Source organism: Carassius gibelio, chromosome B6 (genome assembly GCF_023724105.1).
Source record: "Carassius gibelio isolate Cgi1373 ecotype wild population from Czech Republic chromosome B6, carGib1.2-hapl.c, whole genome shotgun sequence".
Taxonomy (NCBI): domain Eukaryota; kingdom Metazoa; phylum Chordata; class Actinopteri; order Cypriniformes; family Cyprinidae; genus Carassius; species Carassius gibelio.
In genome coordinates this window covers 13,282,844-13,307,947 of record NC_068401.1, presented here as the reverse complement: position 1 = coordinate 13,307,947, position 25,104 = coordinate 13,282,844, and the positions used below count along the sequence as shown (strand labels likewise).

Here is a 25,104-nt window from a genome sequence, read left to right as displayed (position 1 = left end):
TGCCGTAAACAACGGAGTAAACGCGACCGCCGAAATGAGCAATTCACTCCCACAAGTTAACCCGCTAATAGGCCCTGCTTTATAAAATAGTGCTGTGCTATACCTATATATCACGTGCATTTCTAATGAATACACTTCATTTAAAGTGTTACAGTGTAATTATACATTTAAGTACTAATAATTGACAACAGGTTGGCCTTCTTGGTTAAAGTTAATTAGTTGCATGTAATTATGGATAATTTGCTGTTATTGATATAGCCTACAGTAATAAGTACATGTAACTTAACAAGGACACTGTAAAATGAAGTGTTACCTTAATCACTATAATAGCTATAGCTAATAACAATAAGGAGGCTAATGACAAGCAGCTTTACAAAATTCATTAAACCAAATATTTTGAATATGAATATGTATTTAAACTATAAACTATATATATTTTCTAGCCATATATCCATGACAGTTTTCTTCTTGTGAATCTGAATCTGATACGTGTCCTGGAAACACACGAAAACGAGAAACTAAAGAGTCCTATACTTAAGCAAAAAGATGAAAAACTAACTGTAGTGAACACAATATCTGCATTTAATGATGTATGTGCAAAATGATTATTTTGAGAAGTCTCTCTTCAGACGGGAACTGTAGAATATCAAGCCCCACACTGTCTGCTAAACACATCTTAGACTGACATTTAATATGTTTCCACTAAAAATCCTATCCGTAATCTTCTTGCCAACCAAGTCAGAACAGTAAATGGTGAGTTGACACTATGTTTCCATATACTGAAAAAAGTTGTGGCCTGTACCGCATATTACCACATGGCTGATATGCATGGTCTGTTATTTGTTACATATAGAAATTAAATGCAGATTTAGACAAGTATGAGTCCTTATTCTGCCCTGTGTCATGCTTATGTTCTCTCAGGGCCAAGACTATGTCAAGATGACATCATTAAACATCTGCTAGCTGCACAATGAGGATCCCCTCTCTGTTATAGTCATCAGAGACAAAAACAGAACAGGAGTGTGAGGAGCACAACCTCACACAAACAGACCCATATTTACATTCTGAGGTAAAAGTGTCACTGTTTGTTCATTTACTTAAAAATGGGAGCTTAATATATGGGCCTAACATTGAAATTTCGCTATAATTTGGAAATATTAAAACGATATATATAAATATCTTTTTGCATACTGCTCTGCTTAAAGGTGCTGTAAAATATATTTTTGAGATGATGAGCAACACTAAGAATTTCAGAAATTCAGAAGGTTTTTATCAACCTGAAGCTGTTTTCGTGTGAAGACCCACAGTTCCTATGTGCATTATTTCACTGTGGTTGTTTTGAATGTTCGCCATATTTAGAGAAAGGATTCATTCTAGTGGTCATAATGGAAATTACACCTCAAATGGAAATTATGAATTGACTCAGTAAAAAATGTATGTAGAATTGTGTTGGCTGAAAAGATCAAGGTGATTATTTCATATAAGCTATACCATATCTGAATATTTTTAGAATTTATATGTAGATTTTTTTAAGCACAAATTTTAAATGACTAATCTTCTGTCATCATAATCTTCTGTAAAAGAAAAAAATAATCTTCTGTCACCATTTACTCACTGCATGTGACATAATATTTTTTTTTAATCAAAAGCATATAAAACTAATATATATATATATATATATATATATATATATATATAAAAGCTAAGTTGGTTGTACAAGTCATTTCAACTTGAATTACATTAAACCAGCTTTAAAAAATCTAGATGAATTTCATATAACTTTTTAAACAAACAAACAAAATCCTAAACTTATTCTGATGATTTGGAGTCATGTAAAAAAAAAAAAAAAAAAAAAAAATATATATATATATATATATATATATATATATATATATATATATATATATATATATATATATATATATATATATATATATATATATATATATATATATATATCCATGTTTGGGTAAACAACCCTCTTAAGGTCAGGAAGAGTTGAAGTAATTGTTATCTGATAATAATCATCCATATTCAAGAGCACTCAAACCAGTTCAGATTACTCAGCACTAAGAGAGAATAATGATAAAGAAAACCTTTATCAAAATGCTCATCAGAACACAAAGAACTTCTTCACGTCTGGGTGACATTTATCTCACTCCAAAGAACTTTTTTTGACCCACACAAAACAAAAAGCTTTGATATAGAAATAGCACTACACAATGCATTTTACTAGTTATTTTACATGCAGAGGACTGCATTTCTATCATAACTGGCAGTATTTAAAGTGGTGTTCTGTTTGGCTGATTCATGGCTAATGGCAAACCCAACATAACACCAAGGTGTGTCACTTAAATTCAGTAAGCAAGACTCATTCTTTACACAGTTCCTGACGCAAACACCCATGATGTCCTTTGAAATTAACATAGTTAATGTAAAAACCACACTGTTGGGGTGGAGAAACCTGTTACATGAAGCAAGAAAGCACATGTTTAACATCTTCCCTTACTCATGTCTCATTTCTCCTCCTCTTCAAACCTGTATTTCCTGTCCCACATATAAGTTGTTCTTTCTTAGTCAGGCATTATCAGTAAGTGTGTAGGAGACAATGGAGGACAGCACAGAAGAAGACATTGAGTCTCTGATTGAGGGAATGGCTTACATCCCTGGCCACTTTCATCTGGAGCTCAATCTGAACGGTGAACCCAACGGACCAGTCACCCTTCGGCACCGGGACACCCAGCTGAAGCGCGAGAGCCTCAGAGCTGAGCTTGAAGCTGAGACGGGACGACTGCAGTATGCTGTGCGCAATATGCTGGGCCTGCTGGCCTTTCATGTAGATGAACTGGAGACGGCAGAAGAGGCCTTCCACAGCATCTGCCAAGAGGATCCAGAAAACCTCAATGCCTGGGCCAACCTGGGTTACGTATATGAACGCCTGGGTCGTGAGCAGGAGGAGGGGGAGTGTGTGGAGCGTGTGGCTGCCCTTATGGGCCCAGAGATGGGGGAGAACCAGACTGACTGCAGGCTCAGGGTAGCACGGTGCTTGGCTGAACAGGCATACGCACATCCTCATGATGTGGAGCTGGAGAGGGATGAAGATTTAAGGGAGAGACTGATATCCGCACTGATGTTATACAACCGTGCACTCGATAACGGAGAGGAACTGGTGAGGACTTAACAAATTCTTATATACAGGGAGATAATTCATACAGTATATATCATTATGTTTTGGGGCAGTTATACCATGTGACATTTTATAATTAGAAAGGCTTGTTATAAAAATGACACATTTTCTGAAATTTTGAGGCTTATTGACTTTGATATCTAGTCATGAGGGTCCACTGGGGTCCAAAAGTTTTTCAAATATTAATAACCAGTAACTTTTATTACAATATTTTTTTGCAAATAAAATATTGGTGAAAGATTAAATATTTTTTACAACTTTTTTACGCCCTTTCTACATTGTGATATCAGCTTTTGACACCCCAAACATTTTGGAATGATTTTTATTAAAGTCATTGTCTTCATTGTTTGTATGAATTGCATTTTTGTGTGTTTCTGAATGAGTTACAAATAGTTTAAGTTTAAACTTTAGTTCACGCATTTCCTTTAACCCTCAAAAACACAATACAATGCAACATTTTAGATATGAGGAAAACACTTATAATAAGGAAAGGAAAATTCCTTTGTATTAAGACAGTACATTGTTGTGTAAAGTTGATTTATTTCTTACAGATACCAATAGAGGAAAAAAGAAGTTGGTATTTCAAAATGGCAACAATTTACATAAGGTATTTACACAAGTATTTTTCACACTGTTCAGCTTAATTTTTAACACAAAATCAAACGTCTGACTACCTATCTAAGTATTTAATGGAGCTATTATTTATCATAAACCAAGAAAATAACTGATTGATCTTGGTTTGTTTTAACAGGTTAGATGGAATTGTAAGGGATTCAAAAGACATTGACCTCACAAGACTGAATTATTTCAACAAGGGCCTCAAGCTTCTTACAGAGACTCTAAAATCTGACAACACACATCTCAAAGGTAATTTTCATAAAGAAGATATGATAAAGATTTTTGGTAACACTTTAGAATAAGGTTCCATTAGTTAATGTTAGTTAACTACTTTCGTTAACATGAACTAAGCAAGAACAATCCTTCTACAGCATTTATAAGTCTTAGTTCATGATAATTTCAACATTTACTAATGCATTATTTAAATCAAAAGTTGTGCTTGTTAACATTAGTTAATGCACTGTGAATTACCATGAACTAAAAATGAATAACTGTATTTTCATTAACTAACATTAACGAAGATGAATAAATACAGTAATAAATGTATTATTCATTGTTTGTTCATGTTAATTAATACATTAACTAACATTAACTAATGGAACCTTATTCTAAAGTTTTACCAGATTTTTAATAAAGCAATACACACAGCCGGCTTATGTTGACCAGCCTTTCCAATGTCTTTGTAACTCTCATTACTTTAGCCCTGGCCTGGTGTTACATTGGTCTCATGCTGGAGCGGACGGAGGAGTTCTCCACTGTGCCAATGTCAGTTCATGACTGTGGTTTCTCCGGATCTGACCCTTTGACGTGTTATGGTTCGGTACTGTGTTTCAGCCCAGTTCAAATGTAGAGCTTCTTATTGTGGTCAAACTAATAGATGAGATTCCATTCTTGAGATTATTTGCACACATTTCCTCTGTAGCCACAACATGCACGGGTGTGACGTGTTGTTTCTTGACACAGGTGTTAGAAAGATGTCCTGGCTTATATTTGATATGATTAAACATAAGCTGATCAATTTACATGCTGATGCATTAAAGCCAACAATACTTATGACCATGTGAAAATTAATGAAGGGTAAAAGACTCTAAATCATTAGATTTGTTCTCACTGCTGATTTCCACAGGCCATTAAGCTCGCTACGGATGATGCATTCGTACTCAACAGACTGGCAAACGTGTTCTTCCTGTCAGGCAAACTAGAGATGGCCACAGGTATCTGTAACATGGCCCTGAGTGTCCTGACTGATGCAGAACTCAACTGGCAGGCTTACTGCACTCGTGCCAAGGTAAACAAAATACTTTTTAATATTTATTTCCGGTTTTTTTTTTTACATGTGACTGTATATGAAAGCACTTACAGAAATTGAATATGTTAAATTAGATGCGTATGTTTTATTACCTCTCCTTGAGTAATACCATAGGATAAACTAGGATGACAAAAACAAATGCTTCCGCAAATACAAAGAAACACCCATTTTGTGACTTAAAAAAAAAAATAAAAATAAAAAATTATATATATATATATATATATATATATATATATATATATATATATATATATATATATATATATTAGAACTCCCTTTAATTGGCCAAAATTTTAGCAGATTAAATCAGTTCAGTAAAGGGAAATGGTGAGAGAGAGAAATTTTTTTTTATATATATTACACTCCCTGTGAAACTTTATGTCCACTTGCAAAATGTTTGTGATGGAAATAAGATGGAAAGAAAACAAAATTTTAGTGCATTTGCAAACAAATACTTTTTGCGAGAGAGTCCAAAATAATTCTGGGCGAACACAAAAGCATTAAAATATATCTTTATTCTTTTTTTATCACCAAATTCACTTTAGTTAGTTCACCCAAAAACGAAAATTCTGTCATTAATTAGCCTACTCAACCCTCTCCTTTGTTCATCTTCGGAACACAAATTAAGATATTTTTGATGAAATCTGAGAGCTTTCTGACCCTGCAGCCATGCAACGGTAATGTTCCCAGTCACAGAAATGTTGCAAGGACATTGCTAAAACAGTCCATGTGACATCAGTGGCTCAACTTCAGTTTTGCGAAGCTAAAATAATACTTTTTGTGCACAAAGAAAACAAAAACAACAATTTATTCAACATTTTTTAACCCTGAGTTAACGTCTTCTGCCATTTTGGAGAGTACCTTGAATAATGTGTGTGATTCCCCAGAACATAATCAGTGTTTTTTTTGTATTCAGCATGCACACGTTTCTCCTGAATGTAAAAAACACTGATTACGTTCTGGGGAAAGTGCGCACATGCATCATGGAACTCTCCAAAATGGCGGAAGACAGTAGATCAGGGCAAATAATTGTTGAATAAATTCTGTTATTTTTGTGCTCTTTGCACACAGAAGGTATTTCCGTAGCCCAACAAAATTAAAGTTGAAACAACATGAGGGCGAGTAATTAATGACAGAATTTTCATGTTGCATTTTCTATCCCTTTAAGGGCTGTCTTACTACAGGTGTAGTTCATCACATGAACATTATGCAATAATCAGAAAATTAATTTTGAACTGTAATTAATTTGAAACAAACATATGCACTTTTTTTAATTGCATCAAAATAATTTTTTGGGTCTGTTGTTTATGTTATGTTCATTTCATGCACACTATTTTTATATTTTTATCGTTTTAATGCACCTCAAAATATGTTATTGTAATTTTTTCTCCAGCTTAGTGTCACCACATATGCAAAGGATCTTGATAAAGCCAAGTGTGGCCAAGGTGGCATCCCCGACCGTCAGATTCTGAAAGAGGCCCGTGCTGATCTAGAACGTGTTCTGGCTGTGCGGCCCTGTTTGAGGACTCATTTGGAATTGGGTCAGGTAGTTATGAGAACGTAAAACATAGACTATGGTCAAACATTTAGAATAAGTCCCTTATGCTCCCTATGGCTACTGACTTCACGATCACCTTCTTGAGCAACAAATCAGCATATTAGAATTCATTTTACAATAGTACTGTTTTTACCACCTTGTATGAGAAACTTCAAAAACAGTAAAAGAAAAAAATTATGTTTGACTGGTAGCTTAACTAAAGGCCTAATATCTCAATCTCTCGCCCCTTTTCTTAGGTTTACTACTACATGGGTGTTGACGCTCTGCAGGAGAGCCTGTTGGTGGATGAGATGGCGATAAACCAGGCCCTGGTCAGTCTATCTAAAGCTCTGCAGTGTCCTCTGGGCTCTACAGTCTCTAGTTTACAGCTCCTGCGGGGTCGCTGCTTGCTGCTGAAAGGAGAGGAGCAGAATGCCATTGACTGTTTTAGGAAAGCGCTTGAACTGGAACCTCCAAGTGTCCAAGACACAACAGTCCTGCACTGCCTGCTACAGGCTATTCTAGTGAGCTTCACCCAGAGCGGGAACGACACGGATCCTGTTATAATCCAATTAGAGGAATGTTTAAAGCAGGCAGAAGAGCGATATGGAGCAACTGTTGTTCAGACTGAGTTGAAGGCATTGTGCCGAGCACACACAGATGAGGTGACGGAGCTCTCAAAAGATCTGGTGAGGAAGGGGAGGTTAGAAGTGGTTAGAAAGTTGCTGAAGAGTGTACAGCCACAAGGGAAAAAGTTCTCACTGGGAAGGTCCATGTCTGTTTGAAAGAGTCTGTGGAAACTTGGAAGGGACACGAGATAATGTTCTGATGGGCAATTATGTGATGTCTAGGAGTTGTGCATGTTAAGACAGGATTTTGACAATAATGTTGCTATCCATTTCAAACTCGAGGTATTGGTAATCCTGAGTGATGTACAAGGGAAATGTGTTCTAAAATTATTACTATGGTGTTAAAGTCCAAAAGGTTGTTTTGGAATGTTGTCTTTATGGCAATTCTTTCCTCCAGCACATGCCACAAAGCATGAAGAGCCAGCTGAACAAGAAAGAAGTGTTTAAACCTGGAGATGTACTATGAGATTCACAAGTCTCAGACATCATTGAAAATCTGGGACTTTAAAAACAGTAAAAGAAAACCTCTTGATCAAAATATTAAATACTATACTATTTCTGGATTACTGATAAAAAATAAGCAAGTTTGCGAAAACTGACCATGTGAACCTCTTAGGTACATTCTCAAATCATGCTGGACAACCCGATCAAGTTTTACACAATTTTGTGGTTCGTGCCACTGGAGTGCTGCTGTCATTAAAGCAAAAGAGGAATATAAAAAAAGTCTGTGTTAATATCACTTGTAATAAAAGTTTTCATTATAAAAATCGTAAAAGCATGGCTTATTAGAACCATACAGTATTTCAGTTTCATCATGAATCCGTTTTTTATGTAAATCATAGATAAAGGTCTGGTTAAATAGTAAACACTAAATCAGTCCAGCACTGGTTAATGTAGTCTAAAATGCTCCAACATTGTTGAGTCCAATTTATTTGACCCAAAAACAGTTTTAAAGCAATACTCCACCCAAAAAATTAGTTGTCATCATTTATTCACACTCATATTTTTATGAATTACTTTCTTTTGCGGAACATAAAAGCTATTTTAAGAAATGTCTTATTGTTTTCTGTAAATACAAATGAAAGTCAAAAGCCACCAATGTTAATCTTTTCTTGTGTGTTCTGCTGAAAAAAATTAAGTCATACTGGTTTGGAACAATATGAGCAATGGTAAAAATGCAGAGTTCAATCAGTCTGATAACTGTATTTTACACCTGTAATGTTTTAGATCTCAAATTGCACATGAAAGACATTTTTCCCCTCCAAAATGGGTGGAGGTTGGGATGGTTCATGCTTTTAAGGTGAATCATTGATGTTGCTGCAAAAGAAATCCACTTCAAAGTTCTGCCTTAATCTCGAGAGATTTCTCAAGGGGTGGGGTAAGCAGAAATATCCTTAATAGCAGGAGGGTTATTTATAGCCAAGGCGTTCAAAGTCTTTCAAGGTCCAAACAGAACATCATTTCAATCTCTGGACCTTTTTTCCTGATAAAAACTGCTTAGAAAATGGAGAGCCTGATACCAGCACAATGAAACTAGGTGTCCCTGCCTTCACTAAGCACCTGGAAAGAACAAAATAAAGAGGAACAACATGAGAGACCTATTCAAGCAGTGGGGAAACTACTTAAATTCCTCTGAAATACCTTTGGTGCTGTAGAACGTTAAGAAGTGAATTTTCAAGATTAACTTGATAAAGGTTTCCTTGCTCAGGATCCTCAAAAAACAGCTGAAAGAAAGAAAAAAAAAACAGGTTAAAAAAATCTTTTGGGATCTTCTCTCATCTAATTTAAATTCTAGCATCAGAAGATTGGTATGAATCAAAAAGGTGTCCACCAGTGGTGTCTCTTTGTATAATGACCTGTAGATTTTGTGGCTGATATTTTCTTTCTGAATCCCAGGGGGGAAGCTCTTCACCAAACATAACTGCCAAATGGTCCATGAAGCTGAACAACCCAAAATGAGTTATACAAATCAAATCCATAAGAATAAATCAAATTCCAGCAGTAATTCAATATTTAAGCCTCCCTTCCTCATAATGATACACATTTTGACTTTGTAACAAACCTGGAGTTTTCGCAGAAAGCAGATATGAAGTCCGTCTGGCTGTGCTCAGGGTAGAGGAACAGCACTGGCCAGTAAAGGACTCCCTGCTCATCCATATTAACACGAGCTCCTGTGGCCTTCTGAGAGCTGATTCCATCAAGCTCCAGATCCATCAGGGCTCTAGACACCCCTCCACCACCATCATCATCCTCACTGTCTGAACCCCTGTGTCGAGCAGGCTTGGTCTTCAGAAGTTTAATGCCACGCTCCTTAATAAAAAAAAATGTAAAAAGTAATTCAAGATTTTGCTCTGTTAGAACTCAGTAAAAAAAAAAAAAAAAACTTTTATAATAAAACTATATCTGCAGTACCTTAATGGCAGCTAACAACGCTTCTTTTTCATTCTGCTCCTTCTTGGCTTTACTTTTTGCCTTTCTGGCATCTCTTTCAGCTTCCCTCTACAATAAAAATATATATCTAACTCAGAAGCAAACACAGTAAAGAATATAAACAAAAAAGTGCACAGTTGGCCAGTGTGAGAATATAAGTGAAAATGCTAATAATAAGATGGTAATGTTCAATTACAATTAAATAAAATTAAGAGCTTAAAGGGTTAGTTCATCCAAAAATGAAAATTATGTCATTAATGACTCACCCTCTTGTCGTTCCAAACCTGTGAGACCTCCGTTCATCTTCAGAACACAGTTTAAGATATTTTAGATTTAGTCTGAGAGCTTTCTGTCCCTCAATTGAAAGTGTGTGTACGGTATACTGTCGATGTCCAGAAAGGTATTAAAAACATCATCAAAATAGTCCATGTGACATCAGAGGGTCAGTTAGAATTTGTTGAAGCATCGAAAATAAATTTTGGCCCCAAAATAACAGAAACCTCTCGGACTAAATCTAAAAACTGTGACTACATCTTAAAACTGACTAAATCTAAAACTGTGTTCTGAAGATGAACGGAGGTCTCACGGGTTTGGAACGACATGAGGGAGAGTCATACATGACAATTTACATTTTTGGATGAACTAACCCTTTAACTGTAATTTAATATGAATATGTTTATATTATGATCACTAATCCTGTAAATCATTAAACCTTAAAAGCTTTAAATGAATAGTTCACCAAAAATTACAATTTACCTAAATTTTACTTACCCTCAGGCAATCTTACATGGCTTGAGGATTTTGTTTCTTTACTGGAACAGATTTGGAGAAATTTTTAACTATATCATTTACCCACCAATGGATCCTCAGCAGACAATGGGTGTCGTCAGAAAGAGTTCAAAGAGGCGATAAAAGCATCACACTAACTAAAAAGTAATCCACACAACTCCAGTCCACAATTAATGTCTTGTAAAGTAAAAAGCTGTGTGTTTGCAATAAACAAATCTATCCTTGAGACGTTTTTATTATTTAATATTTTTTTCTTTTTGTATATATATAAATATTTGATTCTTCAGGGAAAAAATTTGAGAGAAATAAACAAAACAATTCTTAACAAATACGTCTGTGGATTTTGGTAAGAGAGGATAACAGGGGATGCATTTTTTCACTGGAGGAAGTTATTATGGATTATGAACTGATAGGTTGGCCAGAAGTTATGGTTTCAAGTTAAAAATCCTTAGTTATGGATTTGTTTTTTTTGTTTTGTTTTTACAAACACACACTTTGCAAGACTGATGCACTGTGGTGATGCACGTCTTATTGTGATGTTTTTTTTTTTTATCAGCAGTTTGGACTCTGACGGCATCCATTCACTGCAGAAGCTCAACTGGTGGATGAAATGCTAAAATTCTGAGGAAACAAACTCATCTACAACTTGGCAGATTCCCTGCAAATTTCCTTCTTGTCAGGACTTTCTACCTGCTGTTTTTCTGCAGTGGCTCTCAGCTCCTGTAGTTTCTTGTCGGTGGGATTAAGTTTGAGACCTTCATCACACCACTGCGATGCTCCTGCATAATTACGCAGCTCCATTGAGCACTGTGCACCTAAGTACATACAAAAATTATACATATATGTACTTTGTACATAATTCTTTTCTGTAAACAAAACAATTGCTTTCGTGAAGCAACTAAGAGCTACAGACACAACTCGCCTCTGATTATAGCTTTAATGTGGTCTGGCTTCAGTTTCTTAGCAGCTGTGGCATCATTCAAAGCTGAACGCATATTTCCTGGAGGAAAAAGATAATTGCATACACAAAAAAGGAAAAACTTAATTATGATGACACATTTGCAAAGCAAAATATATAACACAGACCTGTATGTGTTTTGGGAAACAGTGACATAAATACCTAAATGGAAATGTGCAGCTGCACGGTTGGTGTACAAAACTACATTGAGTTCAATATCCATACAGTTCTTTTTCAAGCCTTCCGTGTAAGACACTATAGCTTTCTTATAATTCTTCTCCTTAAAGTACTCATTTCCCTCATCCTTAAGACTTCTGGCTTTCTCTGAGGAAAAAGAACAAGGTTCAGTTGCAATGTATTCAACTGTCATTTAAAGGAGTTACACTGTTTATATGAAGAAACAATCAGTACAGAAAGCAAGAAATAAAGATCTTCGCACACCTTCAGGTGTTCTGTCATCATCATGGATAATAGACTGAATGCAGGCGAGATCAGGCTGTTTCTCTGGGTCTATGTTTTCTGGGACTTTCTTCATAAACATGGGCACCTTATCAAACTCCTGCAATATTTAAAACAATGTTTATATATAATTACAAGCTGTGACAGTCAAATGCAATGTTATAGTACACTAAACTTCAGAAACGTCAAGTTCAACAGTAGTGACGTATTGTAACCAGTGTAGTTTACTAATGTGACAGGTCTTACCTCCTCCCAGTTGCTTTCATTAAACGCATTTTTGTATTTCTGTGTTTTAAACTTCTCCATAAATTCATCCATGGTATCGTCACTGTCCTCGTCTTGCCCTAGTGCAGCCATCGTTTTACTCATTAAATTAATTCGGTGCTATATTCAACTTACTGGGTGTATCTTAATTCGTCACAGTGTTCAAAGAGTATCCGTTATCAGGAACTAAACATAAAACTTCAAAATGCGACAAAAAACGGTGAACAAATTATAGCAAAAACCACATGGCCTCAGCAAGCAAAATGTTCCGGTGCTCCTTGATACACGTCAGAGACGCATTACCGCCACCATCTGGTCTGGAGTGAAACAAAAACCTGCTTTCTGTCAACGATAACAAGAAAAAGGATATCTTATAAAGTCAAGTGTCATATATTGTACCAAATATTTAGTTGACCACCTAATTAAAATCAAGGTTGTATCGTTTATTTATCTTAGAAATGCATGAAATATTGGTCTCTGCACCAAATGTACATCAGAATTCCTGTTTGACATAGCTCCCAAATAAAACAACAACAACAAAAAACCTTCTCTCACAAAAATAAAGGTGGTAATGGAAATTTTAGCAAAATGCCCTATCAAAATGACTAATTTGAGAATTATTATTATTTTTTACATCATCTGTGATAACGTATTAAATATGCTTATTAGCATAAGCTACTTTTCATGCAGACTAACTACTTCCCATTAAAGTAGTTATTTATTTTCTTCTTCAAATGCTATAAATTACTATAAATTATACTTAGTGAATCTTGGTGGATCTATTATGACAAGAACAAACAAATAAATAAATAAATATAACAAACAGACCCATTTTATTATCAATATTTCCTTTTTATAACATTAGTTTTTTTTTAAATCACATACTTTTATTACAGACACAAGCAATCCTTGAACTCTCTTGAACACAGCCTGTAAAATGTACGCAATTTTTTTTATTAATCAATATTAGATTAGATAGTTTCAACTTTACTTAAAAGATCCACTAGCCCCTCTTTACTAAGGAACATGGTCTCTACACTCTGCTGACAAATCACCTCAAAGCTGGGCAGATCCTCTAGAGCTTTCTGTCCTACCACCACCACATATGGATACCCTAAAATTTTAGCATCCTTCAGTCGTTTACCAATGGTCATCTGAACCCTGTCATCCAGTACCACCTCTCCTCTCAAGTTTGGTAGACTGTTTCCCAAGCTTTGAGCCAGTTCCTCAGCCACTTGTGTGGCTTCATTTGCTTTGCTGCCCTTTTTAGGTGGCAGGACACACACTTGATAAGGAGCGATCAACCCAGGCCAGCAAATAGCATCCTCGGATGACATCACCTCTATAGAAGCAGCAAGTATTCGAGTGACGCCAAGTCCAAAACACCCCATCTCAGCCACTGCAGGCACATTGGATGCATTGACGAACAAGGCCTTAAATGCCTGTGAATATTTTGTACCGAGGTAAAAAGTGTGCCCCACTTCGATGCCTTTGGATTCAGTCAGTGTGCCCGTTTGGCACTGTGTGCACTCAGTCTGCCCTGGTTCCATGGTTTCAATGTTGGCAGAGAAGCCACAGTTCCCACAAACAAGTAACTGGTCTTCGCCAATGTCTGCTGGCAGCTGAAACTCATGGGACAGTGTGCCTCCTATGTTGCCGGTGGCAGCCTGTACCTGCACCCACTTCAAGCCCAGACGGTCAAATATCCGTCCATAAGATTGACACACAGAGTGGTAAGTATGAAGAGCTGCCTCTTCATTAATGTCAAATGAATACATGTCCTTCATGTAGAATTCCCGACCACGTAGGAGCCCAAACTTTGGCTTCTGTTCATCACGGAACTTGCGTGTTACCTGAAAGACATAACCATGTTATTTATTAACATGCATTGTCACAAAAGTTTACAGAGACACCCAGTCATCCAGACAGCATGCCAAAACCGAACTGAGTTGCACTTGAACAGAAAATACACACAATTTTGTCAAAATGCCCATTTTGGGAAGTATCCTCACACAAACACATTCAGTTATGTCTTAAGTTAATGTAAACAACTGAAAAAGAAAATTGATGTATATTATAGCAGGTCTTCAAGCAGCAAAAGGCAAAAACTCACTCACTTGCTCTGCTAAAAAATACTTTATTAACTTTCTCTAGGATTACTCTATTTAATTTATTGAGTCAAGAACTATGCAATTTTTTTTAATTGCTTGGGAATTCTGTACCTGATTACTGTTGGTTGACCAAATTGAGGCACTTAAATTATTTTTTTTTCTCTTCATTTGTATTTTGGTTCTACAGTAATTATTTGTACCATTGCTCAGAATTTGTTTATTTGTTTTTTTACTTTATTACTGACTGTTTACTTGGTTTTTTTTTTTTTACTTAATATTAGTCAGGTTTGTAGTTTGAGAATTGAGAACAGTAAATGAATGATATCTAAAATGTTGGTGTCATAAACTTATATTAAAATACGATGGGTCAAAAAACTAAAACAATAGACCTTACAATTTTTCCATTCATTTATTTTATTTAAATTTAATTAAACATTTTTTTACAAAATGTTATTGCCAGTGCCAATTTTGGCTAGGCAAGTAAAAATGTCAACCTAAATCTGAAAAAATCCTTAGCATTGAGTCCTATTTTTAATAAAAGCATTAGCGAAGATACCTGGTACAGCAGAAGTGGCAGCTTCTTGTAAGATATCGTATTGGAAGCAAAAAGCTCTGTAACTGCTTCTTCATGAGTCGGCCCGAGACAATATTCAGCATTGTGCCGATCCAGTAACCTGAACATCTCTTTCCCCATAAGCTCCCAGCGGCCACTCTTCCTCCAGAGTTCTGCACTGCACAGTGCCGGCATGTCAACTTTCTGCCCCCCGATCGCATGCATCTCTTCATCAATGAGCCGAACCAGCTTCTCCATGGACCTCAGAGCGACCGGTAAGTAATAGAAGCAGCCAGGGTTGGAGGGATGGATAAGCCCTGTCTGCAGCATCAGTCTCTGGCTGCGGCATGTCAAGTCTCCTCCCTCCTGACCCTCCCGGAGGTTGGATGGCTGGAAGAGGCGAGACACAAGTGGTGCTGGGATGGTTGGTTTGGAAGGGACAGAGACAAGGGGAGAAGTGTGGATGGCACATTTGATGTGGCTTCTTTTTAATGCTTTGAAGAGCGTCCAGGACAGGATGGCTGGGAGCTTGCGATAACAGTGATGAATAAACACTTCCATTTTTTGACAGCTTAAATTCTGTGAGACTTTTAATGAAGAAACAAACAGAGGTATGGTTTACAGTGGACAATCGATTATTCCAAACAGAGTATGCACCTGCAGAACAATTTAGGGAGAAATAAAATGTCTATTAATTCTACAATATACGATTTTACACTGCATAAACATTTCAGAGATATAGTCATGAAAATCTACTATATGATTTGCTGATTCGTAAATAAAAAAGTGGAATACTAAGGTATACTCGAACATTTACGTAATATTTTAAAAGATGGCTTACATTTACAAACGTTTATATGACAGAGAGAGACTTATAGTTATATATTATAGAAATATTCGTCATATTTTAATCATTGTCACAGAATATGTTAACAGGTCAAATTGTGCACTCTGCTGTATATTTTAGGCGAAACAACTAAGGTTACAAACAAATGTATTCAGAACTCCAGCTTCAGAATGAGATACTTTAGCTCAGGTTTGTCTGCTGTCTATCCGGCGTCTGGCTAAGCGAACAGATATGCACATTTTTATCACAGAACAAACGACAAAATGCCAAACTTACTGTGATTTGTGGCCTGCTAATATCTATAGAATCGTGTCAGATCAATCTGAGCTCATGAATTGGAAACTGATGATTGTACACATCACTAAAAAACTAAACTAAAATTCTCCATATGAAAGAACGATGACCTTCTTCTTCTGGTAAACCGCGGAGCGCGTGCACGTGCAGGACACCGCCGCCTGCTGCATGGAAGTCGAAAAGCGCGCTGTAAAGTTCTAGTAGGAGGAGTCCGTTTCTATGGAAATTTCAAACACGAAGCCTCAGCACCGGTTTGTTGTCCTGCATGTAACTTCAAACCATCAAACTAACCGCTTCTGTATTGTTTTTCGCTTTTAAACGTGTGAAACATGTCTAACACAACAGTCAGACAGAAGAGAACCGCTCTGAAAGTCGCCAAGTAAGTTCATACATAACAAAAGAGCAAACATGTCACCAGTACATACGTAATTTATATGAGTTTTAAAGTAGTATCCTACGATTTGACCTGTCATTCTACTACTGAAACTATTTCTAAACAGCGTTTTTTGTCTTTTAAGATTTATCATGTTGGCTTGAATTGGTTTGTTTACATCTCTCCTTATTGGCTAAAGCAGGTTTTCTTTCTTCCAGGTCATCCAAAACACTGAATGTATCTTCTGGAGTATTTCGTGTGAATCAAAGCATCACAAAGAGCATCAACCCTTCAATCAGTGGAAAGAGCTTCAGCTCAGCAAGTGACAGTAAAGTTCTGGACAAGAGCTTGGCCCAAACACCAAAACACACTGTACAGGTAATGGGTGTTTTATTATGAATATGTATGTGGTACTATATTAATTTTGTGTGTGTGTGTGATAACAAAACATTTTTGTTTTCTATATTTTACATTTTTGTACTTACTTCGCTAGGTGTTTGATGACCATGGGCAGGACGTCACTCCTCACCCATTATTTATTCCAGATCCTGGGGTTTTACAACCTAAACAAGGAAAGATATTCCCTGCACATGACACATCATGGACTACCGTGACAGACTTTCCCTCGATAGCCTTCCAGACCACCAACGCAAGCTTTACTGGACCATTTACAAAGTAATTGAGGGGAAATGTCAAAATATTACTTCTTTGCAGCTCTTGGAGTGAACGTAAATCTATACCACACAGAACTATCCCACTTTTGATGCTATAGTAACAAAAAAGTGATCTCTGCTGTCATATCAGGTCTTTTTTCGGGAGTGTTTCAGCATCCAGAACAAGCCAGACAACAGAATCAGTGACTGATGAAACTAAAGACTTGTTAGTGAAACCAGACTTGTCCAGTAGTCTTTCAGGTTTTTATTCCATTCATATTTTTATTTGCTAAGTTTCCTCATTATCCAGTGAATTAACGTCCCAGAGTAGCATTCCGGTGTTCCACAAAATGTTGGTGTTTTTGCTCCACACAGATGTTCAGGCTCGCAGAGAGGAGGTGAAAGAGCAGGTCAGGGAGGACATTATAGACAGGGTGGTGGATTCTTACCTGACTGAGACGGAGACCATCTGGCTGCTGGACATTCCTGCTGTGTCTGTGTCAGAAGATTCAGAGGACGCTGAAGCTATCAAGTGAGTCACATTTATTATCATTTTCCCCAGTAATAAAGATTTAGTTAAGGCTGTTAACTAGGATGACATTTGACTTTCAGTTTATTAGTATTTCTTTTTTACTAGCTAGACACTCTCCGTGGTACGAGTCTGGCAATTTTTTGTTCTTGTGTTTTAAAGGGAGAGAAACCAAGCTTACACAGAACTGTGCAAAAGCAGACTGGGCAATGATAAGTATGTGGAGCGATCAATGCAAACATTCAATGATGCGCCAAAGACGAAGGAGGTCCAAAGTGATAGCATTACAATGGTAGACAAAGGTAAAATGTCAATACAAAGTATATTTACTGTATAAGCTGCCCTTAAAATAAAAGGGACTTCATTATTTAAATGCAATTTTTAATGTCTCTACCCAGCTGTCATGTCCACCACCTGGTACATGTATGATTCATTCTGCAATAAAGGTGATGTCAGTGAAAACATTGTGGTGTCTGCTGAAGGAAATAAGGCGATTGTCCCAGACTCCTCCTCAATGAGTCCCCTCTTGAACCCTAGTGGTCCTGACCAGAGCATGTCTGTGTTCAGCACCATCAGCACAGGTATTTATTAAAAAAAAACCTTAGAGCAATGGTTCCCATCTGGTGGATATATGACATCATATTATGTAATTATGTATAGTTAGGATAAGAACAGTTTCTGTATCCAGTCATACAGTGTGCTATCATGGTGCAAATTTATCTGTAATTTAGGAGAAGCTAAACAAATAAAAAGACATCTGACAGGTCAAATTATGATACTTCATGAAAGGTAACGGTACGGTGGATATTAAAAAATAAATAAAAAAATCTTATGTATTATTATAATATCAAATTTTATATATATATATATATATGTATATATGCCAATAATACATTCTTCTTTCCTCTTCCTTTAGTTTCATATTTGGCTCTTTAAAACAGGCAATTCAGTTATTGCACATTAAATTATGAAAATGGTTAAAAATACATACTTTTTTATCCTTTTAATTCAGTCAGTGGCTCAAGTGCTTATCTTGAAAAGATGACTTGTGTGCTTCCGGTGGAGGAAGAGCCAGACCTTGAGCTGATCTTACAGTCGGACAAGTTCAAGCAGGATCTGGCCGTGATGGAAAGAGTGGTTCTGGCCAATATCTTCCAGCCCAAGCTTGCTGCATACAGACAGCTGCCTGTAATAGAGGGTGATGGTTTTGCACAGCATCTTAGATATGAAAAGTGTTATTTGAACATGAATATTTGCTAGAATGTGTATACTGCTATGTTGAACAGACCCAGACTGTGTGGAGGCACAAACAGAGGAGGAAAGCTGGACAGAGCAGTCTAAAAACCCCCTCAGCCCATTTCTTGAGCATCTCTGGGTCTTCAAGTGTGAACTCACCGAGGGACGAAATGTTAGCTGTATGACCTGGAACAAGAAAAACCCAGTAATATCTATCTTACCAACACATTTAAGTCACAATTTTTTTTTAAATTTACTTTTTTTAATCTTTGCCTGAACAACATGTGATTCCCTGCAGGATCTTCTTGCTGTGGGATATGGAGAGCTTGATTTCAAGGATCAGAAACCTGGCCTTGTGTGCTGCTGGTCTTTGAAGAACCCCACGGTATTCTGCACACTTTACTACAAAGATACATATCAGATTTAGCCAGTGCAACAGTGTTTATTAAGTATTTTATTTGAGTTGTTTGTTTAAATATAGTGTTCATCAACAGTGGCCCCAAAGATAATATGTGGACATGCAAAAGTCACTGTACCTGTATATTTACACTGTTTGTATGCCTTTGCATGTCATATGATCTTGTGTTTCTGTGAATATTCTTTATTCATATGTTTCAGTGGCCTGATCGAATCTTTCATTGTGAGAGTGGAATCACTGCACTGGATTTCTCAGCTTGTAATCCCAGTCAGTTGGCAGTAGGAATGTATGATGGCACCATTGCCATCTATAATGTGCAGACCACAGAACAAACTCCCATCATTGACAGCAGGTGGGGCTGTGAGCATTCCTTCTTTTGATCAGCAACAGGAAGTTACAATAGGTTGCTCAGTGGTTCTCAACTGGTGGTTTGGCATCCAAAATGATGTGCATATAGTTAGGGTAGTGATATAAATAGACTCATACATTCAATCAAACTCTGTAATTTGCTTGGTAATTTATCTAAAACCTAGCCAATTATTTATTCCTTATATTCAGAGGATTCATGAGGCTAAATCACACTTCTTTCTGCATGAAATTTTGCATATGCTATGGAGTTCATGATAATTTCTAATAGTAATTTTTGTTTACTTTTACATGAAAATCTATTGTGGTACTATGTTGATACAAAAAAATACATGCATACACACATAATTAAAACCAGTTGAGAATTGCTTATCTATATAACCTGAAAGTCATAGTCATAGTGCCTATATGGAGTGTATATGCATATCAAAAATGTATTTTTGAACAAATTCCAAAAAATTAAAAAGACTTAGCCGCTTTTTTAAAGTCTCTTAAGAACTAGTATGACCAACTAGCAGTTAGCCAAGGGGCTTCATATTAGACCAATCCATTTTTTAAAAATGATGATGAAAAATGAGATGACAAACAGTTTGTGTACACAATGCAATGTCATCTTCTAACAGTGACTGCGCCAACATGCACGCGTGTCCGGTGTGGCAGCTCAGATGGGTTGATCATGACACAGGTCTGGCTGGAGAGGATCAAGGGGAAATGCTCATCTCTGTTTCAGGTGATGGAAGAATCAGCAAATGGATCCACTACAAAGGCCTGGAATGTGTTGGTATGTTCAAATGAAAACTAAAAGCATTTAATTACCTTCTTATTTTTCTATTTTTCAATCTAACACAAAAAAAGAACACAAAAACACTTTTACATTTAATATTTAAGTCATATTATTAAACAGCAATCATGTTTATCTATGCTCTGTGAAATTTTGCAGGCAAAATCCAGTCATTTTAAAAGGAATCTGTGTGACTGAGTTTTGCAGTAGGGCAGAAAAGTTCCCATGAAGATGTTACTACTCCTTAATACTATACAAAAGGGCTAAAACTAATAATTTGCCATAATTGGTGACTTGAGAAATTTTACTGGCAATTTTTACAGACCATGAAATTGTTTGTGCATTATTTTTTTTATATTATTTTATATTACAAAAGTACAATCATAGTACTTATATTTATGGTAGTTTTTTTCTTTGCGTTCAAGTATTATGGAGGAGTAAACCTGCAGAAACTAAAAATAAAATAAAATAAAACAAATATATAGATGGATAATTAGATAAATGTAAAAATGGGGGGGGGGGGGGGTAAATAAATGACTTAATGACACATATATATTTCATTTGTAATTCAATTAATCCATTTATTACTTTTTTCTTTTATGTCTTATTTTCTGTACCTAATTTTGCATTTTTATTCTTTTTAACTTTCATTTACTTATTCTTTTATTTATTTTTAGATTTAATTTATTAATTTATTTATTTTTACATCCTTTAGCAAACGTTCTTCTTCATTTCCATGTTGCACACAGAAAAGTAAAAATAAATAAATAAATCTGGAAGTACATGTGGGAATAAATAAATATAAAAAATACATAAATGCATGAATAAAAACATTTAAAAATAAATAAATACAGAAAATAATACATAAAGGAAAAAATAAGGATTACATTTTATCACAAATGTACTATGTTTTTATAAAGTCATTAATTAATTAATTTATTTTCCTGGCATTACATCTCTCTCTCTCTCTCTCTCTCTCTCTCTATCTGTCTATCATAAAGCTTTTATTTTGGAGCAGTATTTACTGTGAATCGAGTGACTCAGAGACAATGAAAATACTGTTATCATGAGGGGCTCAAATGAAAAGAATCATGTAGAACATCTGATTGCATATTTATATAATTAAAACTTTTGCTGTTTTATAATCAGACTAAACAGTATACCGTTTTTTTTCTAAGGTACACCTAGAATTAACAACATAAAGTAACTGGCCACCTGACGAGCAACACTGTTTTATACCTGCCAACACTTATTTTTACTCTGATTTGGAGGCCCTGATTTAGGCCCTGTGTACAAATATTTATCATGAGGAAACATGTACCTATAGCACATCACTGACAAGTTTAGTTGTTTTTAGTTGAAATAGCCTCATTTCTGAATGTTTGAGCCATGTGTTGCCTAATTTGTCATTTGTCTGAGTTAGATCTGATGAAACTAAAGTCGCCTAACATGATAGTCAACAAGCAGCGCTGGAACCCGAAGATCTTATCCCTGGCTCCGGGGCTGTGCTTCGATTTCCATCCTAATGTGAGGCCTACCTTGAAAATAGTACATATGCACACATAATATCAGATTCAGAAAGCTGTGAAAGAGACTTATAAGCTCATGCTGTTATTTTGCAGGATTCAAAAATCTACCTGGCTGGAACGGAGGAGGGTCATATTCACAAGTGCTCTTATTCATACAACGAGCAATTCTTGGAAACGTACAAAGCCCACACAGTACGTAAAAATGTTTGTCTGGTTTGAAGTGCCTTCATGCACCTTTAAACAAATTTTTTCTATTGACTCCTCACCTTTCCCTAGGGTCCGGTATACAAGGTTACATGGTCCCCATTCTGTCCAGACGTTTTCCTAAGCTGTTCTTCAGATTGGACTATTTATCTGTGGAGACAGGACCTTACCAAGCCCGTGCTGGGTTTCACCGCTGGTCAGAAGGTTGTGTTTGATATCAAGTGGTCCCCACACTGTGCTACTGTCTTTGGAGCTGTCCGTGAGGGCAAGGTGGAGATCTGGGACCTGAGAGTCAGCAGGTAAGTTCTTGAGTTCTATTCAATAACATTTATAGTTCAGAATAATATCAATTTGAACATCATTTTTGGTTCTCAGTCTTCCTATCCAGCAATTTACACTGCACTCTATTTTGTTTAACAGTCTGGACCCGACGATTGCGAGCGTGACCAGTCCAGGAGTGAATCCGACGGCTCTGCTGTTCACCCCGGAGACAGACTGTGTTCTGGTGGGGGACAGTGAGGGGCAGGTCACTGTGTACAAGCTGAAGAACCTCCCTGCTGGAGACAGCACACAGGTCAGGCCTTATCTGTTCATTTCCATGATGTTCGATCTGTGCCATACTCAGAGTAACCCATTCATATCTCTTGTGTAGGTGGAGGCGTTGGAGGATGTAATTCGGACCACACTGTCCAGTCAACACACATTAGGAAAGACTGACAGAGATGCATAGGAGGGTCAGGCTGTTTGTCTTTCCCGCTCCATCATCATCATTTATATTCTCTGCCAGACTGAGCGACTCTGCCTGTTGCACACTGCTTGTTTGTGCTTCTTTGTAGGAATAAAAATACTCCTACAAAACATTGAGAAATCTTTTTTTGGTAAAAGTTAACAATATTATGGTGTGGTGAATTATTTTTGATTTTGATTTGGTGAATGTTTTTGTTAAGCCTTTGGTCATTATGAGTACATTTACATTTAGTCATTTAGCAGACACTTTTATCCAAAGCATCTTACCAATGAGGACAATGGAAGCAATCAAAATCAACAAAAGAGCAATGATATACAAGTGCTATAACAAGTCTCAGTTAACTTAGTGCAGTACATGTAGCAAGGGCTTTTTAAATAATATAATAAAACATTTAGAATAGAAAAGAATAGAGCAATCTAGTGTTAGAGGTCTTTTTGCTTTTGTTTAATTGTATAATAAATGAAAAGAAAACAGATAGAATATATAAGAATAGAAAGCTAGTAAGTTTTTTTTTTTAAATAATAAAATTAGGATAGAGAGTGCTAGAGTTAGAGGGTCAAATAAAGATGGAAGAGATGTGTTTTTAGCCGATTCTTGAAGATGGCTAAGGACTTAGCTGCTCGGATTGATTTAGGCAGGTCTTTCCACCAGCAAGGAACATTTAATTTAGAATAACAACATCATAGAATAACATTGCTTTGTAAAATATTTAACAAGAAGTATAAAATATATATTGTAAAAAAAGAAACCAAAGAATTTTTAGATATAGCAGGCTTGTATTTCAAACAATCTATTTTGAAAGCATTTTTGCATTCAGGCATTGATTGGTAAATTAAAGCAATATGCCCCAAGAAGCCATGGTTTACAGTGAGTTTACAACATCTATGGTGCGTTGTAAGGCACGACATGAAGCAGAGTGACTAAAACCCCTTAGCCGTTATAAATTCACTGTAAACCACGGCTTCACTGGGCTTATTGTTTTATAAAACGGTTATTCCATATACATAGTAAGGTTTCATAGATTGAAACAAAGCAAATTAAGTTTAATGATATAAATAAAAACAGTATTCTTCCACCAAACAAAGTAGTTCCTCAGAAACAGTTGTGGTTCCAACAAAGAGGTTGCCGAGCAACACAGAAGTAAACATAGCTGTATGTTTGTAGTGTAATTTACAACAGCTTCAAACGTGACTCAACCGATCAGAATCAAGGACCGGAACTATCCGCTTTATGAAACAATTTTTTTCCCAGTCATAAAGTACTATACTGTATTGTCAAACGATATTGTTTTCGTTTTTTTCGTGGGAAGCACAAACAGAATATAAGTGTTTATTCTGTGGTAATGGACAGACAGTTTTATTATCACACATTACAGCTTATCTACAACACGAGGACCACATCACACTTTTAGAAATGACTCATTACTTCTTACATCTCTGAAAAATCTATCATCTGAGCTTTTTAGTACAAATCAAACAATTTAGCGAAGAAGATGCCATTTAGCTGATATAAGAGAGCTTTTAAAAAGAACAGCTGTGACATTATGACAGGAAATGGATCCTGCTTGTTTACTAATGTATATGGGACTTTTAATCCATGGCATATGGTCATTTATACATTTTAAACCCTTTCCCAAATGAGTTTTTGTGTTGAAGGACAAGTTGATATTATATTATATTATATTATATTAAGTATGCTTTCTGAATCACAAATTAGAGACATTTGGAATATAATATAACAAATATAATATAATATAATATAATATAATATAATATAATATAATATAATATAATATAATATAATATAATATAATATAATATAATATAATATAATATAATATAATGTGTTTTCCTGCCTTTGGGCTGAGATGCTGGGATAGGCTCCAGCATTCCCATAACCCCAGCGGTTTGGTGGATAATATAATAATCAAAACAATGCTTCTGAATGTCAACTCTCACTTGCAGCTTATATATTATATTATATTATATTATATTATATTATATTATATTATATTATATTATATTATATTATATTATATTATATTCACTACCCTTTGCCATAATTTTTAATTTAATATAGCATAACATGTAAGGTAAAAACTAAAAAAAAGTCAAATTTTCTATGCTTTCTAAAATTTAATTAACAGACATTTGATATTATGTAATATATCAAAGCAATATTTATGTCAGCTTTTACTTGTAAGATTATAATAGCTTGATGTAGCAAGAATGTCCTTCAACACAAAATCTTATATATTATTATGGAATATACCAAATGTCTAT

General features: G+C 35.8%; 4 protein-coding genes across 5 annotated transcripts; 2 read left to right on the top strand and 2 right to left on the bottom strand.

The window, feature by feature from the left end:
* Positions 1-2,518: 2,518 nt before the first annotated feature.
* Positions 2,519-8,047, top strand: ttc22 (tetratricopeptide repeat domain 22). Its single transcript, XM_052559465.1, has 7 exons — positions 2,519-3,169; positions 3,739-3,794; positions 3,939-4,054; positions 4,507-4,625; positions 4,932-5,093; positions 6,508-6,660; positions 6,909-8,047. Exons 1-7 carry the CDS (start codon positions 2,609-2,611, stop codon positions 7,434-7,436), a joined length of 1,695 nt encoding a protein of 564 aa, XP_052415425.1. The 5' UTR covers positions 2,519-2,608; the 3' UTR covers positions 7,437-8,047.
* Positions 8,048-8,256: 209 nt separating this feature from the next.
* On the bottom strand, positions 8,257-12,482 carry ttc4 (tetratricopeptide repeat domain 4). The gene is made up of 10 exons (XM_052559468.1): positions 12,163-12,482; positions 11,899-12,016; positions 11,620-11,781; positions 11,422-11,499; positions 11,190-11,314; positions 9,693-9,779; positions 9,343-9,590; positions 9,137-9,221; positions 8,922-9,004; positions 8,257-8,840 (listed from the first exon to the last, which is right to left on the bottom strand). Exons 1-10 carry the CDS (start codon positions 12,283-12,285, stop codon positions 8,738-8,740), a joined length of 1,212 nt encoding a protein of 403 aa, XP_052415428.1. The 5' UTR covers positions 12,286-12,482; the 3' UTR covers positions 8,257-8,737.
* Positions 12,483-12,994: 512 nt separating this feature from the next.
* pars2 (prolyl-tRNA synthetase 2, mitochondrial) lies at positions 12,995-16,125 on the bottom strand. 2 transcript variants are annotated; one of them, XM_052559466.1, is made up of 3 exons: positions 15,968-16,125; positions 14,848-15,501; positions 12,995-14,033 (listed from the first exon to the last, which is right to left on the bottom strand). In XM_052559466.1, the coding sequence occupies exons 2-3, from the start codon at positions 15,403-15,405 to the stop codon at positions 13,152-13,154; spliced, it is 1,440 nt and encodes a 479-aa protein (XP_052415426.1). In that variant the 5' UTR covers positions 15,406-15,501; positions 15,968-16,125; the 3' UTR covers positions 12,995-13,151. The 2 variants fall into 2 exon arrangements, with proteins under 2 accessions (XP_052415426.1, XP_052415427.1); XM_052559467.1 differs by having other exon boundaries at positions 14,848-15,431; positions 15,968-16,108.
* A 74-nt stretch (positions 16,126-16,199) lies between these two features.
* On the top strand, positions 16,200-23,121 carry dnai4 (dynein axonemal intermediate chain 4). Its single transcript, XM_052559464.1, has 17 exons — positions 16,200-16,364; positions 16,577-16,736; positions 16,852-17,033; positions 17,163-17,272; positions 17,387-17,543; positions 17,703-17,842; positions 17,939-18,121; positions 18,553-18,738; positions 18,827-18,981; positions 19,075-19,161; positions 19,395-19,546; positions 20,184-20,341; positions 21,765-21,868; positions 21,964-22,062; positions 22,147-22,373; positions 22,495-22,648; positions 22,727-23,121. The coding sequence occupies exons 1-17, from the start codon at positions 16,315-16,317 to the stop codon at positions 22,802-22,804; spliced, it is 2,382 nt and encodes a 793-aa protein (XP_052415424.1). The 5' UTR covers positions 16,200-16,314; the 3' UTR covers positions 22,805-23,121.
* Positions 23,122-25,104: the final 1,983 nt, after the last annotated feature.

Excerpts from the sequence above, each read along its gene's own strand:
- ttc22 (XM_052559465.1), top strand. The coding sequence starts at position 2,609 with ATGGAGGACAGCACAGAAGAAGACATTGAGTCTCTGATTGAGGGAATG. Across the intron at positions 3,170-3,738 it reads TCGATAACGGAGAGGAACTG|ATACCAATAGAGGAAAAAAG; the intron begins GTGAGGACTTAA and ends TATTTCTTACAG. Across the intron at positions 3,795-3,938 it reads ATGGCAACAATTTACATAAG|GTTAGATGGAATTGTAAGGG; the intron begins GTATTTACACAA and ends TTGTTTTAACAG.
- ttc4 (XM_052559468.1), bottom strand. The coding sequence starts at position 12,285 with ATGAGTAAAACGATGGCTGCACTAGGGCAAGACGAGGACAGTGACGAT. Across the intron at positions 9,591-9,692 it reads CGTTGTTAGCTGCCATTAAG|GAGCGTGGCATTAAACTTCT; the intron begins GTACTGCAGATA and ends TTTTTTATTAAG. Across the intron at positions 9,222-9,342 it reads GCTTTCTGCGAAAACTCCAG|CTTCATGGACCATTTGGCAG; the intron begins GTTTGTTACAAA and ends TGGGTTGTTCAG.
- pars2 (XM_052559466.1), bottom strand. The coding sequence starts at position 15,405 with ATGGAAGTGTTTATTCATCACTGTTATCGCAAGCTCCCAGCCATCCTG. Across the intron at positions 14,034-14,847 it reads TGCCACTTCTGCTGTACCAG|GTAACACGCAAGTTCCGTGA; the intron begins GTATCTTCGCTA and ends TATGTCTTTCAG.
- dnai4 (XM_052559464.1), top strand. The coding sequence starts at position 16,315 with ATGTCTAACACAACAGTCAGACAGAAGAGAACCGCTCTGAAAGTCGCC. Across the intron at positions 19,547-20,183 it reads ACTCCCATCATTGACAGCAG|TGACTGCGCCAACATGCACG; the intron begins GTGGGGCTGTGA and ends ATCTTCTAACAG. Across the intron at positions 22,374-22,494 it reads TGGGACCTGAGAGTCAGCAG|TCTGGACCCGACGATTGCGA; the intron begins GTAAGTTCTTGA and ends TTTGTTTAACAG.